We start from the raw sequence: 16490 nt of genomic DNA on the forward strand, positions 1-16490 counted from the left end.
TTCGCATGCGCTTTGGTAGGCAGGGCGAGCTTTCGGGGGACCGGTAGGGGGCGGGCCTTGACCGGGGTCTCACGGCGACTGCGCGGACGGGAGCCCGACTGGAACATGGCGACTTGCGCTGAAATCCTGCGGAGCGAGTTCCCCGAAATTGACGGACAGGTCTTCGACTACGTGACGGGTGAGCCGAACCGAATCAACGCGCTGGGGATGCCGAAGTGGAAGTCAGGACGGAGGGAAGTACTAAGGCAGAGCAGTGGCGGGGACCGCCGCTAGGCCTCTCCTCTGTGTGACCTCTTGTCCCGAGGGCCAGTTGGGTCTGGAGCCCGGACTGGGGCCGCAGTACGGGGACCAAGACTGCTTGTATGTCCACCTTATCTGGTATCTTCCTCGTCTTGACACGCCCTCCCTAGGCGTCTTGCACAGCGGCAGTGCGGACTTCGAGTCTGTGGATGACCTGGTGGAAGCTGTGGGGGAACTGTTGCAGGAGGTGTCCGGGGACAGCAAGGATGACGCGGGCATCAGGGCCGTGTGCCAGCGCATGTACAACACTCTGCGCCTGTACGTGCCAGGGCAGGGGGATTCGGGGAGATGGGAGAGCGACGGTCAGGTGACAAGATGTGAGAGAAGGTCTGATGGCCATAGAGCTTTTTCCTCCACTTCTAACCCATTGCTTTCTATCCCTACCATCAAGGGCGGAACCACAGACCCAGGGAAACAGCCAGGTGCTACTAGACGCCCCCATCCAGTTGTCAAAGATAACAGAGAACTACGGTGAGAGAGAGGGAAGATTGAACTAGCTGCCCTATGTCCTCCACTCCCTACCCATCTGCCCTCTGGGGCTCAGGACTCTTGGTACCTCTTTTCCACAGGACAAGGTTGTAGGAGTTAGTTGATGTCTTTACTGAGGGCAAATGAGCCATTAATAAAGGGATTAAGATTGGCGAGGTCTCCAAGCCCTTGGGTGTGGTAGGACGCATGGGTCTTGGAGCTGGACAGATTTAGGTTCACTCCCCAATTTTGCAGTTTACTAACCTACGGCATGATCTTGTAAGAGGTGCTTAACTGCTCCTAGCCTCTGTATCCTTAATCTGTGAGTTGAGTTTTTAAGTGTTGAGAGAATTGATATCTATCTCTAGGTATCTCTAGATATGTGTCTGTGTCTGATTCATGTTAGTCACGCAAAATGTTAGTGTCCGTTCCCTTAGGGAGAAGGTGACTGCTTTTCTTATCGCTTACAGACTGTGGCACCAAACTTCCAGGCCTGCTAAAGAGGGAACAGTCCTCGGTGAGGAGGGAGAGGAAGAAGAAAGGGAGGGGTCTGTGTCTGTGGTGGGGGTGAGAGTTCGCTGTTTCTAAGTATTGGAGTATGTTCCTGGGGCATTTCTAATTGTCTTTCCCTGAGTCCTTGAGCCTGCACCATAGGATGAAATGGGTTATGTTTGGACCCTTAGACGGTGAATGCAAAGAAGCTAGAGAAAGCTGAGGCTCGATTGAAGGCAAAGCAGGAGAAGCGCTCAGAGAAGGACATACTCAAGACCAGCAACCCTCTGTGAGTTAGTGAAAAGGGCTGAGAAGAGAGCAGAGCAGTCCCAGTTGAGATGGAAGGCTGCTTGGGAGTGCTAAAAGCCATCCATTTCTCCCTTTAAGAGTCTTGGAAGAGGCATCAGCCAGCCAGGCAGGCAGCAGAAAGGAAAGTCGGTTGGAATCATCTGGAAAGAACAAATCCTACGATGTGCGAATTGAGAACTTTGATGTGTCTTTTGGCGATAGGTGAGGGAGTGGCAGTGGGGGAGTGGGGGTGATGGGTTTTTTTTTTTTTTTACAGTTAAAGGAGAATTTGGAGAGGTGAAATGGGGCAAAGAATAGTTAGATTTCTGTTGTTAAACTTGCTGTGCAGCTATCTCTAGAGCCCCCTTTGTTGTCTTCCTGCTACCCGTGCAGGGTACTGCTGGCTGGAGCAGATGTGAACCTCGCGTGGGGCCGCCGCTATGGGCTGGTGGGTCGGAATGGGCTGGGGAAGACGACGCTGCTGAAGATGCTGGCCACCAGGAGCCTGCGGGTTCCAGCCCACATTTCCCTGCTGCATGTGGAGCAAGAGGTTGCTGGAGACGACACCCCTGCCCTGCAGAGCGTGCTGGAGAGTGACACGGTGCGAGAAGACCTCCTGCGTCAAGAGCGGGAGCTCAGTGCCCAGATTGCCGCTGGCAGGTGAGGGCTCCCTGGGACAGACTGACCAGCAGCAGCCATGCTTCGCAGAGGGCCTGCCACGCTGGCACAATCCACCATTCGAATACCCATCCTAGTAAGCAGCAGAGCTTAGGGTTTGGCACGGTGGGGCTGTGCATTCCTTGTTCCTGGCATGGTGCCCATTGCCCTCACTGCAGTGAGCAGGTCCTTCCTGTCCTCTGTTCCTGCCCCAGCAACAATGCAGCCAGTAGCCTGCTTTGCAGCCGTCCTGAGGTGCAGGATAAAATAGTGAACTTCTCCCGCTCAGCCTGATTGCTCTTCCCCCCATTCTTAGGGCCGAGGGCTCACAAGCTGCGCAGCTGGCAGAAATCTATGCCAAGTTGGAGGAGATTGAGGCTGACAAAGCACCTGCCAGGTATTTAAAATTCCCTTCCTTCCTTCAGATTTTATCTTTCCCATCTGTTACCTGCTCCAACCAGGTTCTTTGATTTCTTCACTCCCAGAGCGTCAGTCATTCTTGCTGGGCTTGGCTTTACCCCCAAAATGCAGCAGCAGCCCACCCGGTGAGTGACCCCTACCATTCTTGGCTCTGAACACTATTGGCGGTGCCTCTGCCTCTTCTCGTGAACACTTGCCCCTGATGCAGCTCTGTCTCTTTAGGGAGTTCTCAGGTGGCTGGAGGATGAGATTGGCCCTGGCCCGGGCTCTGTTTGCTAGGTGAGTCCCCTGGACCTGTGTGTGGATACTGTGGAGGATGAGTTTGGCTCTTGGGAGGTGGCAACAAGTCGCTGACCCGAAACCTCAAACCATGCATTCTTCTTTTCCATAGGCCAGATCTGCTGCTGTTAGATGGTGAGTGTGAAACGCAGCCCCCTGACTTTGGGGTGTAGAAGGGTGGTATTGTCCAAGTTTCTAGTTCTCCAGCCCTTCAATCCCAAACATGTCCTCCCCCGCTTTTCTAGAACCCACTAATATGCTGGATGTAAGGGCCATCCTGTGGCTGGAGAATTATCTGCAGGTGAGTGCCTCCAGGTGTGGAGCAGGTCTGGGGAGTGTCTGCCTCCACGGCCACTGGGGTTTGGGAGCTGATTGCCCTCCCAAACCGGGCCTGCCATCCTGTGACCCCCTCAGACGTGGCCCTCCACAATCCTGGTCGTCTCCCATGACCGCAACTTCCTGAATGCCATAGCCACAGACATCATCCACCTGCACAGCCAGCGGCTGGATGGTTACCGGGGAGACTTTGAGACCTTCATCAAGAGCAAGCAGGAGCGACTGCTCAATCAGCAGCGTGAATATGAGGCCCAGCAACAGTATCGCCAGCATATCCAGGTGGGAGAGCAGGCAGGAGTGGGGACCCACCCTGTCCTATGGATACTAGAGTCGGGGGGGGCGAGGGAGCTGAACATGCCTGAACTTGTCCACCTGCAGGTCTTTATTGACCGGTTTCGCTACAATGCCAACAGAGCCTCCCAAGTGCAGAGCAAACTCAAGATGCTGGAGAAACTGTGAGTACAATGTCCCTAACCGGGCCCTGACTCCTCTAGTTTTATAGGGAATGCCTATAATTCTCATCTTGCCCTCCCTTTTAGATCTCTCCTTTCCTACAAATCAGCTTTAACTTCCTTCCCTGCAGGAAGGCCTGATACTCTGTTACTGCTCTTGGAGAGTTCATCTTGCCCCCAGACCTCGGCAACCATCAGTCTGCTTTCAGTCTATATATTTGCTAATTCTGGGCATTTCATATAGACGGATTTGTACCTGTGACCTTTTTTTATGTCTGGCTTCTTTTGCTTAACTTCATGTTTTTGAAGTTCATCATGTAGCCTGGATTAGTACTTCACTCCTTTTTCTGGCCAGATAATACTTCATTGTACGGTTACTCCACATTTTGTTTAATGATTCATCAGGTGGTGGACGTTCAAATTGTTTCACGTTTTTGGCTGTTAAGAATAATAGTACTGATATGAACAAGTTTTTGTGTGGACATATGTTTTCTATTCTCTTGGGTACATAGCTAGGAATGGAATTGCTGGGTTATGTAATAATTCTATGTTTAAGATTTTGAGGGATTGCCAAACTGTTTTTAACAGCAGCTGCACCATTTTACATTTCTACCAGCAGTATATGAGGATTACAGTTTCTCCACCTCTTTGCCAACATTTATTATCTGTCTTTTGAAGTTTAGTCCTCCTAGTGGATGTGAAGTGATATCTTTTTGGAATCTTAATTTTGTATTTCCCTTGTGACTAATGATGTTGAGCTTTGGAGGCATTTTTTTATTGAAGTATAGTTGATGTGCAATATTATATGTTTCAAGTGTACAACATAGTGATTCACAATTTTTAAAGATCATGTTCCATTTATGCTTGTGATAAAATATTGACTATATTCTCTGTGTTGTGTAGTATATCCTTGTAGCTTATTTTATATCTAGGAGTTTGTATCTTTTAATCCTTTACCCTAGTCTTGCCCCTCTCTCCCTCCCCTCTCCCCACTGGGAACCACTAGTTTATTGTCTATATCTGTGAGTCTGCTTCTTTTTTGTTATATTGACTAATTTTATTTTTTAGTTTCCACATACAAGTGAGGTGTACCATACAGTATTTCTTTTTCTCTGACTTACTTCACTTAGCATAGTCTTCAAGTCCATTTACCGTGGTACAAATGGCAAAATTTCCTTCTGTTTTTTTTTTTTTTTTTCCCTTCTGTTTTTATGGCTGAGTTGTTGTTCCGTCACTAAGTCATGTCCGACTCTTTGCGACCCCAGGGACTGCAGCACCCCAGGCTTCTCTGTCCTTCACTGTCTCCCGGAGTTTGCTCAAATTGATGTTCATGAGTTGTTGATGCTATCTAACCATCTCATCCTCTACTGCCCCCTTCTCCTGTTGCCTTCAGTCTTTCCCAGCATTAGGGTCTTTTCTAATGAATTGGCTTTTTGCATCAGGTGGCCAAATATTGGAGCTTCAGCCTCAGCATCAGTCCTTCCAGTGAATATTCAGGCTTGATTTCCTTTAGGATTGACTGGTTTGATCTTATAGTCCAACGGACTCTCAAAAGTCTTCTGTAGCACCACAATTCAAAAGTATCAATTCTTTGATGCTCAGCCTTCTTTTTGATCCAGCTCTCACATTCGTACATGACTACTGGAAAAACCATAGCTTTGACTATACAGACCTTTGTCAACACATTGTATATGTGTCTGAATATGTATATCCATTCATCTGTGGATGGATGGACACTTAGGTTGTTTCTGTGTCTTTGCTATTGTAAACAATATAGCTGTAAACACAAGGGTGCATGTATCTTTTCCAATCAGTATTTCTTTTTTTTTTCGGATATATACCCAAGAGAGTATTGGAAGTTTAATCTTGAAGCAACATTTCTAGACATACAGGTGGTAGGGGAGCTTAAAATTCTAAGGCTTAGGATCTTGTGATGTTGAAACATATAGTATATTAACTGGGAGAACAAAAAGCTACCCCCCAAAAAAACTTCTGTTTTCAGCATATGTATTACTTGTATGAAAAGAACAAATCCATTTTTTAAAGTCACAAATCTAGTCTGTCTCCTATCTCCTCAGACCAGAGCTGAAACCTGTGGACAAGGAGCTGGAGGTAGTGATGAAGTGAGTGCTGGGTCAGAGGGGCAGGTGGGGAAATTCTTGTTTCTGGGGCTGCCGTTACGCTCATCATCCCACCTCCTGCAGGTTCCCCGATGGATTTGAGAAGTTCTCACCACCAATCTTGCAACTGGATGAGGTGGACTTCTACTACGACCCAAAGCACATCATCTTCAGCCGTCTCTCCGTCTCTGCCGATCTTGAATCCCGCATCTGTGTGGTATGGCTACCTTCTCTGTTCCGTGAGCTGGGACTGGACTCTCCCAGTGTGGAGATTGTGTTGTGGGTTGGTCGTGTGGGAGAGAAGGTCCACAGGAGTAGGAGTCAGAGCCTGGGCCGAGGACTTGGCTGTACTTGTCCTGCTCCCTTTTCCAGCCTCACTGGGCCACTCTGCAGCATAGATAGAGCCTGGCCTGTGGTGTTTTATAAGTACTTAGAGCAGTACTTTGTCTTATTGGTCTCAGCTCTGAGTGTCCTCCCTAACTGTGGAAAATAGAGGAGAGAGCATAGCTCAGGGTCAGACTTGGGATGCTAACTCTGCCATTTCTTAGCTTGGTTACTAAGCAGACTCCTCATTCTTAAAAGGGAGATAATATCCAGCTTGCTCTGCTATTGGGAGAATTAATTCCCTTGCACTTAGTGGGTACTTGGGTATTGGTCCCCTTCACAGCTTTACTGTTTCCTTCATTTTTCTCTACAGTTCCTTAAAAATATGTTTTTTTAGTTGTTGGAGTCACTGGGACTACCTGGGATCTATTCTCATCTCCTCTGCTTCTGTATCCCACTCAGGGATGCTCTTTATATACTCGTGTCTTCTTACAGGTTGGGGAGAATGGGGCTGGGAAGTCTACCATGCTGAAGTTGCTTATGGGGGACCTGACACCTGTTCAGGGCATCAGACATGCTCACAGGTAGGGCCCACACCTCCACTTTCCAACCCCTCCTGTGCTGTAGCTACACTCCTTTATGGTCATTGCCTTCCATCCCCTCTCCACCTTCCCATCTGTCTGCAGGAATCTGAAGATTGGCTATTTCAGCCAGCACCACGTGGAGCAGCTGGACCTGAATGTCAGTGCTGTGGAATTGCTAGCACGCAAGTTCCCTGGTGCGTTAAGGAATTTGAGCTAAGGAAAGAGGGCTGGGCCTGACGCCTCCCCCTAGGCTTACCTTGCATTGCTGAGTCTGGGTGTAAGGATGTGGGCATTGGAGGTGGGGCTGGGTGGATGGTGAAGGGAGAGAGTTGGGCCTGGAACCCACACGGTGGGGTGGGGCCTATTGCAGGACGGCCTGAGGAAGAGTACCGTCACCAGCTGGGCCGGTATGGCATCTCTGGAGAACTGGCCGTGCGCCCTGTTGCCAGCTTGTCTGGGGGCCAGAAGAGCAGGGTGGCCTTTGCTCAGATGACCATGCCCTGGTGAGCCGCCTTGACTAGAGCTTTGCCCTCCATTTTCCCACTCTTGCCCAATGGAAAATGATTGTCTTGCCTTAGTATCAGAGCTCATTTTCTCCCAGCCCCCCTAACTGCCCACCTTTCTGGGTTCTGCCTTCCAGTCCCAACTTCTACATTCTGGATGAACCCACAAACCACCTGGATATGGAGACCATTGAGGCTCTGGGCCGTGCTCTCAACAACTTCAGGGTGAGTATACCTTCACACTGCCCACTCCTTCCTGGGCCTCAGCACACCTTTGGGCCCCTCTGAGAGCCCTCCGGTCTCTGTCTTGCAGGGTGGTGTGATTCTGGTGTCCCATGACGAGCGCTTCATCCGGTTGGTGTGCCGGGAGCTGTGGGTGTGCGAAGGAGGCGGCGTTACCCGGGTTGAGGGGGGATTTGATCAGTACCGAGCTCTTCTCCAGGAACAGTTCCGCCGTGAGGGCTTCCTCTAGGGCCACGAGGCTGAGGACTGTGCCCAGGACATGGACTGTCTCTCAGACCCCTGGGCCACCATGTAGGCAGTCATCTCCTGCCACGGACTTCCCCCAACTTTGGGGACAGCCTTATTCCTAAATCTCTCTTTTTGACTGGAGCATCCTCTGCACAACCCGGGAGCCCCACCTAAGGGTCTTTGAGGACTGGTCCTCCAAGGGGAAGGGAGTGGGGGGGCTGGCCTCTGGGACTTTAGACCCCTCCCACTGCCCCAGCTGCGACTGGGCTCTGAGTGGCCACTGTGTAAATTAAATCTCCTTGCATCTCCCTTGCTTACTCAGCTGCTGCTGGTGCAGGGCTGCAGTGTTCACCCATGGTTAAGAAGTGCAGTCTCTCTGATTTGGCATTTTCCTGTGACATTTGCGTCTGTCATGTGGAGGAGGCCATGGAAGCATCAGTGTTGCCCCTGAGGGGAGATGTCATTAAAGCTGCTGGGGGTTGGCCTTGCAGTGGACCAGCTTATAATGAAGGGCAGTGTATTCCATCACTGCAGTGCTGCACTCTCCAGCCCAGGCTTAGCTGAAGGGGTCTGGGTTCTGCTGTCTCAGCCCCACTGCTTGAGAGAGTAAGCTGATTCTGTAACCCAGCCTCAGACATGATTTGCCAGCTGCTTTCTCCAGTGATCTCTGGCCCAGGCTCACCCTGCTTCTCTGAATTGGACCCTTTGGGGCCAAAGAGAAAAGTGAGAAACTGTCCCCATTGTGCTTGAGTGGTTTTGTGTTCTTTATTTTTTCTCTTAACTATGTAGAAGAGGCCTGGGAAGTAGGGAATTGAGAATGGGGTCTAAGATAAAAAGAACATTTTGGTTTCAAATTAACCAGTGTTTAAATGGGAGGTGGGGGTTGTTTAACAGTAGTATGATTTATAAATATTATTTCCTGGATACTCAGCCACTGTATGTAATTGTTGTGCAGAAGACACTAAAATTGCTTCCCTCTTAATGACTGGAGAAACCAGCATCAACAGAAAGAACTTGGCTTCGTGGAGAATTGTCATCACAAAGTTCAACCAAGGAATCTTAACCCAGCCACTGCGGGTCTTGTGATATAGGTCGCTGGGGAGGAGACACCTGTCTGGGGGTAAAGGAGGATAAAGCGGAAGGCTCTGCACCAGTGGACTGCACAGCCAGCAGGAGGGGTCACTAAATCTTCCCACTTCCTCAGCCCCTGTCTTGGGAGTCCTCAAGAGGTGGTGTTCTCGGTGTGTCTGTGGCCACATGCATCCTCACACTCCCGAGGACCGCAGGCCCCATCACTGTCTTCCAACCTCAGACCTGCATGTGGGCCAGTTGGGGCCATCCGGGGTAGGGTCTGTGCCTCCCTATTCGTCAGCCCCTTCACCCCTCACCAGCTTGTGGTCCTTGTCTGAGTTTTCCCAATTCTTTAGAGTCCCTGGAAATGCCACTGAAGCTTCAATGGCAGAGTGCTTCTTTGGAGGTGGCTTTGTGTGTTGAGAGCAGTGGAATTGGATCTGTGATCAGATCCCAGCACTATTACTGATAATAGAAGGGCTCACCTATATTAATTAGCCGGGTAGCCATGACAAGTCGACCTTTGAACACCTCCTTGGGGTCTACATAAGCACTCAAAGTGATTCCTCTGTGACCAGTCTATGATTTGGAGGGCCATCATATGAAAAAGCAGTACATTTTTTCTGAGTGACTCCAGAGTAGACAGGTTTGGGTTCAAAGGAAGGAAAAACTTTAACAACTCAAACTGCCTTCTACAGTTCCCAATCTCTGGAACTGTTCAGCACTATGGCTGTCTAAAGAAGGGCTCTTTCAAATGGGAGACAGCATTAGATGGCCTCTAGGCTGGCTCCCAGTTTTATGACTCCATTAAGTAAGATCCTGTATGTGTGACAATACAGACCTACGCTGCAGGCCTTTAGAAAGTTAAGATGAGTGAATTGCAGCAGTTGAGAAAAGACCCTACAATAAGTATGTAAGGTGACTTTGGGGGGATTTGCGGTAGGGAGTTGGGTAGAAAATTCAGGCAGTGTCAGCCTGCTCTTCCAGGAAACACAGAGCAGAGAGAAGGGAGGAATCTGACACAGGGAAGCGCCCCCTTCCACTCTAGAGAGCCTGTCTAACCTCTGCCCCTGGGAGGCTGGTTTTTCCACCAGAGCCTTAACAGTCAGGAGCTGGCCAGGTTGAAAGGCCTCTGCAGTCCTGGCCTCCCTGCTTCTGCTGGCCTTACCACATTCACCAGTGCCTCACGCAGCCTCACTGGGTCCTCTGTGGGAGGGGGAGTGCAGAGGGATCATAGATCCTTCCATACAAGTCTACACAGCAATTGAAGGTACCAGTCGCTTATTTCAACATTGGAATTGCTGTTAAGATTTGTGGGATGTAGACAACTTTAGGTAAGTTCTCACTGGTTTCCAGGCAAATGTAAGCCAAGGAGAAGGGACCATTTACCCTCACTGGCTGTTCTCCAGCCTAGTTTGTCATTTATAACCTAACATCCTACCAAGGGCTTCCCTGGCAGCTCAGCTGGTAAAGAATCTGCCTGTAATGCAGGAGACCCTATTTCAATTCCTGGGTCGGAACGATCCCCTGGAGAAGGGATAGGCTACCCACTCCAGTATTCTTGGGCTTCCCTGTTAGTTCAGATGTGAAGAATTTGCCTGCAGTGTGGGAGACCTGGGTTCAATCTCTGGGTTGGGAAGATCCCCTGGAGGAGGGCATGGCAACTCACTCCAGTATTCTTGCTTGGAGAGTCCCCATGGACAGAGGAGCCTGGCGGGCCGCAGTCCATGGGGTCGCAAAGAGTCGGACACAACTGAGCGACTAAGCACAGCACAGCATCCTGCCAAGAGCCACCTTCCAGGCCTAAGTCAGGCTCACCCTCAGAGGGCCAACCAGGCAATGCCAGCATCAGAGCACTGTGGCTTGTCACCAGCCTGAGTGTGTGGGCTGGGTGTCGGAGTCTGGGAAATCCCACAGGCTAGCAGGGTGGGCCCAAAACCTGGCTGAACCTGGAATGATGGACTCCCCTCAACCCTGCCCCCCTCTAGGTAGGCTTCCATGCACTTTATGTGTTCCTCACTGTAAGCTGCCTGCCGTTAGCCTTGTGGTTCCCACATGCCTGGATATGTTTGAAGGCCAGACCCTGGCTTGCTCATCTTTGCATCTTCTGTCTCTCACAGTTTGGGTTCCCTGGGGAGCAGCTTGAAGAGATTGGAGTGTTTATTAGTGCAGTGTTCCAGATTGAGCAGAGGGAGAAGTTGAGCTACAATGCAGGGCCAATGAAGGCCTCAGGCAACCCCACATTCTGGAGCTGGCGGAGGTGTTCTGAGTTGAGGCAATGGGTCTAGCCTTATTCCACTGGATTGAACAGTCTCTGAGTGCTGGCTGCCACTGGAAGGAGTGATGAGGACATTGGAAGAGGACATTTTCATCAGCTGAGGCAGCTACCCTTAAGGGGTGACAGCTGAGGACTTGCTGCCATCAGTGCTCAGCAGCTAGTGTGCCAAGTCTTTTATTCCTGAAAGCTCATCACAGCAGCCACTCCCATGCCTAGCGTGTAAAGAAGTGCTCAGTAAAAATGCTTGAGCGGACTTCCTCAGCAGTCCAGCAGTTATGACTCTGATTCTAGTGCAGGGGGTGTGGGTTTGATCCCTTGTTGGGGAACTAAGATCCCACATGCAAAAGCTTAAGAAGTGAATATTTGAGGGAAATTGAGAAAAAGTAGGGAATGACCTTGGAGAAGGAGAGCTTCCAGCCCTAAAGTCACAGGGTCAGAGCAGCAGAGGTAGAGGTGCACAGGCAAAGGCTTGTGGGCTCTGCCAGGATGAGGAAGGGCTCCTTTTTCTGGGCCAGAGCCTTGATATGAAAGCTTTGGGACATGATATTATAGAGGTGAATTTTTGTTTTCAAACGTCTCCTTGTCTTCTTTCAAGAGAATTATCAAGAAAATGACAGTTAATAGTTATTGGGCTCTTGTCATGTAAGTGGCACTGTAGTTGCTTTACCTATAGTAAATCCTTACAGCCCCCCACACTGGCACAGTTGTTGTCCCCTTTTTTAATAGATGAGGAAGTAGAGTTGACAGAGTGGGAGGATACAGGATCATCTGGCTCCAGAGCACAGCTCTGAGCGGCCACACTGCCCTACTGCTCAGCTCCTAGTGTGGCATGCTGAATAGTGAGACTTCATTAATTCCATCACTTAAAACTCATCATTAATTGCATGGGATGGGAAGTGAGGGGGTTGAAGATGCTTCTCTCAGGAGAGCAAGCTGATGAGTAAGGAATACCTGGCACAATGGCTGACACAATCTAAGTGCTCAGTGATTTTTCATTAAGTGATTCATAACGTGGTATAGTGAAAAAGTCATGCACTGGGATTAGCCCAGCTCTCCCACTGCCTGCATGTGTGCTAAGGCACTTCAGTCATGTCCAAGTCTTTGCAACCCTATGGGCTGTAGCCTGCCAAGCGCTTCAGTCCATGGGATTCTCTAGGCAAGAATACTGGAGTGGGTTGTTGTTTCCTCCTCCAAGGGATCTTCCTGAGCCAGGGATCAAACCTGCTTCTCTTGCATCTCCTGCATTGGCAGGTGGGTTCTTTACCACTAGCACCACCTGGGAAGCCCCACCACTGAGTGCATCTTAGGCAAATCAACCTCTCTAGAGTAAATTATCCTTATACATAAAATGGGCATAATGCAGTTTATCTTGCCTGTTTTGTGGGTAGGAGAAAGGGTTAAATTAGATAAGTTCCTGTGTAAATGGAATAATTTTTTTTTTTAAATAAACTAAAATGTCATGGATCCAAAGGGTGTCATTTCATGGGAGGAATGAGAATACAGCAGCCTGGAGCCTCCTCTGGAGACAGGCAGACTCTCAGGAGCACAGACAAGCAAAGCACTCCAGGCCATCATCAAGATGATGGCCCCAGGAGGGCCACCCCACAGTCCTCATCTGCTAAACCAAGAATCAGAAAACCTGAATGCAGAAGCACAGCATGAAACTCTGCCCGGAACCTACTGAGTTGCATGGGGAGAGGCAGAAATCACCATGCAATTTCAGCCCATACTAATAATATGTGTAAGTCATTCCCTGTTGGTAATTCTAGGTTTCTCTTTTCTTTATGTTAAATAAATGGGTGGTTTGGACGTGACTTCTGCTGCACTGTGTAGAGACCTTTGAAACCGTAAATTAAAAGAAATATTTGTCAACCCTTGCTACAGCATTTTTAATACCAAGGAATGCTTTCACAAATATTCTCTTTCAGTCTTGTCTCCTCAATAATCTTGTTTTACGTGAATCTTGCTGAGTTACTCCCATTTTATAGAACAGAAGCCTGAAGCAGAGAGATGTTACATGTCTTGCTTAGGTTCAGAAACCTCTGTGCCTGCAGAGATGGGGTGGTAACTGAGGTATCCAGGTCCCCAGCCTTCTCACGTCTTTTGGATCGGCTGTTCTCAACTTTGCTCTACAGCTGTTCATACAGTGGACAATCTCATATCACACATGCCGGTGAGTATGCCCAGGGTCATGTGCCCTCCTGTCCTTTTAGGAAAATATTTTGAACCCGGAATGAGGGGGACCAACTGTGACCCTATTTTAATTTGCTTTAAAGTTGTAAATTAGGGAGCAAGCTCTGGAGTCAGAACTACATTCAAGTCTGGATCCTGTTACTAATAGCTCCGTGACCTTGTCAAATTAAGTGTCTCTGTGCCTCAGTTTCCTCATCTATAAAATGAGAATAATAGTCCTTACAGGATTTCCCGGTGGTCCAGTGGTTGTGAATCTGTCTGCCAATGCAGGGCACAAGGGTTTGGTCCCTGGTCTGGGAAGATCCCACATGTCATGGAGGCACTAAACCTGTGTGCCACAACTGCTGAGCCTGTGCTCTAGGGCCCCCAAGCCACACGCTGAGCCTGTGTGCTGCAGCTACAGGAACCCACGTGCCTAGAGCCTGTGCTCTGCGACTGGAAAAGCCACCTCAGTGAGAAGCCCACGCACCACAATGAAGAGCACTTGCCACAACCAGAGAAAGCCCGTGTGCAACAACAAAGACCCAGCACAGCCAAAAATAATTAAAATTTTTAAAAAATGATCCTTACATTGTAGGGTTATGGTGACTATTACATTAGATAATATAAGCAAAACTCTCATCATAGCATTGCAGGCAGATTCTTTACTCCTTGAGCCACCTGGGAAGCCCTCCATAATTGTTAGCCATTGTGATGATTATTAGTTGCGACCTTCAACCACTTTATTGATTTTTAGTGAAATGTTACTTATAGTGTCCTACAGCTGAAATCCACTGTGTTTGGTCATGGTGCCTCAGTCAAAAAGACAGGTACCCACACCTCCTATTTTGTGTCCTTTAAACTAGAAGGACCTTTTCTTGGATTCTTCTTCCACTGAATATTTTCTTTGGATTCTTCTTCACACACTCACATGCCCCTCTAGTTCTTTCTGAATGTTCTATATTCAGTTCGTTCCCTTACTCAATACTTTGCTCCAGGTTGGTGACTCCCCATCAGTGTAGGAGTCTAGGGTTGGTTTTTTTGTTTTTTTTTTTGACTGATTGAGACCTTTAAGCATAATCATCCTGAACCTCTCACCACCGAGAATTTCTTCCTCTTTCTTCTGCATGAACTCTACCGTGTGGCACACCCAACTTGGGAGTAGAGTTATCTTAGTGCAAAACTAGTAAGAGTCAACAAACAATGGTTGAAATGTAGAAGCCATTCAAGAGTTGGCAAATTATGGTTTGCTAGTGTATGTGTGTTTCAAGGTTGGGGGCACATTTAAGAACCATCAGGTTGATGAGTGCATGTTTAGCCAAGGAAGAACACAAGTGATTTGAAGAGCACATGAAATATGATTCAAATCAAGAATGCCAGAACCCTGCAATAGACAGACCAAGAACTGCTCAGTGGGGGTCCCCAGACCTGCCTGAGGAGAAGCAGACTCTATCTTGTGGCTCGTCCCTCTGGCAGGTCTTGTCCTTCACAGACACTGAATGTCTTAGTCTGTCAGAGCTTGACACCACAGGCCCCTGAACTCCATTCACTAACTCCCCCACTCCATTCCAACTATCTGGTTTCTTTGGCTTGTGACTTAGTTTGCATGACCCTTCTCACCCAGAGAGGATGTACTAACTAGTAAAAATGGATTTTCGGGTCCCCTGTTGGCTGCGTTTCTAGTGATAAGTTAATAAACTGACACCTGGTTTATACATCAGTCTCTTCTAAGTTTCAGTAGTGTGAGGCAGAAACCCTTGGCTTGATCCAACAATGATGATAATTTATTGGGCACTATGTTCCAAGCTTTATTCTAATCACTTTACATGAATTAACTTGTTTTATCCTCACAACAAACTAATAAGGCATGGATTATCTGCATTTCCTAAGCAAGTAAATGGAAATCCAGAAATGCTTTAAAAAACAAAACTAAATTAAACTTGCCTAGGTCTACTCAGCTCCTGAGTCTCTGAGCTGGGGTTTACCCCGAGGCCAGAATGGGCCCAATGCTTCAGCTTGCCCACTCTAGCACAGCAAGACACCCGACCATGTTGGCGTTCAGGATCTGAGTGATAAGGAGCAGCTCTGTGCTATGATGACCTCAGCAGGTACTGAGGCCCTACGGTAGCCACACCTGCCAACCCACCTGAAGCATACCACTGTATTTGGAAAAAATTTTATTTGTGAAACAAACCTAGTTTGTTAAATAATTGTTTTCCCTTTAAAATTTAATCAAAGACCGGACTTCCCTGGTGGTCCAGGAGCTAGGACTCTACACTCAAAATGCAGAGGGCCCAGGTTCAGTCCCTGGTCAGGGAGCTAGATTCCACATGCTGCAACTAAGACCCTGTTCAGCCAAATAAATAAAATATTTTTAAAATTTTAATCAAAGACATAATATGGTACCAATCACAGTTTCTGATAAGCCCTTAAGTAATCACACTTTCTGACCCAAGTTATTTCTTTCCAGCCCCAAGAAAGAAACACTCTGTTTAATTTAGCTTGGACACCCTTCAGTGACAAATCAAGGTAGACAGTGCCAGGAAAATAAACAGAAATTAGAACAGTTCCTGATAAAGGGAGACGGGAAGCAGCATAGTCTGTCTCAAAGGAACTTTCTTTTTTTACTTACTTTTTTCTTTTTCTTCTTTCTGTATGAAAACACTTTTCTCCTGAAATAATCTCTCATAATGTACTCTGCATATAAGTTAAACAAGCAGGCTGACAATATACAGCCTTGACATACTCCTTTCCCAGTTTGGAACCAGTCTGTTGTTCCATGTCCAGTTCTAACTGTTGCTTCTTGACCTGATACAGATTTCTCAGGAGGCAAGTCAAGTGGTATTCCCATCTGGTATTCCCATCTCTTGAAGAATTTTCCACAGTTTGTTGTGATCCACACAGTCAAAGTGGTCCACACTTTGCTGTAGTCAATAAAGCAGAAGTAGATGTTTTTCTGGAACTCTCTTGCTTTTTCGATGCTTTGATGGATGTTGGCAATATGATCTCTGGTTCCTCTGCCCTTTCTAAATCCAGCTTGAAGTTTATGTACTGTTGAAGCCTGGCTTGGAGACTTTTGAGCATTACTTTGCTAGCATGTGAGATGAATGCAATTGTGCAGCAGTTTGAACATTCTTTGGCATTGCATTTCTTTGGGATTGGAATGAAAACTGACCTTTTCCAGTCCTGTGGCTGCTGCTGAGTTTTCCGAATTTGCTGGCATATTGAGTGCAGCACTTTTGCAACAACATCATCTTTTAGGATTTGAAATAGCT

General features: G+C 48.1%; 1 protein-coding gene across 1 annotated transcript; it reads left to right on the forward strand.

The window, feature by feature from the left end:
- ABCF3 (ATP binding cassette subfamily F member 3) lies at positions 1–8003 on the forward strand. The gene is made up of 21 exons (XM_043875517.1): positions 1–178; positions 411–558; positions 692–771; positions 1239–1285; positions 1452–1549; positions 1648–1770; positions 1942–2208; positions 2522–2602; positions 2691–2750; positions 2848–2904; positions 3017–3039; positions 3150–3205; positions 3319–3519; positions 3619–3695; positions 5771–5815; positions 5897–6029; positions 6632–6720; positions 6823–6914; positions 7091–7223; positions 7361–7448; positions 7537–8003. The coding sequence occupies exons 1-21, from the start codon at positions 106–108 to the stop codon at positions 7693–7695; spliced, it is 2130 nt and encodes a 709-aa protein (XP_043731452.1). The 5' UTR covers positions 1–105; the 3' UTR covers positions 7696–8003.
- Positions 8004–16490: the final 8487 nt, after the last annotated feature.

This window comes from Cervus elaphus, chromosome 19 (genome assembly GCF_910594005.1).
Source record: "Cervus elaphus chromosome 19, mCerEla1.1, whole genome shotgun sequence".
In the NCBI taxonomy this organism is placed as follows: domain Eukaryota; kingdom Metazoa; phylum Chordata; class Mammalia; order Artiodactyla; family Cervidae; genus Cervus; species Cervus elaphus.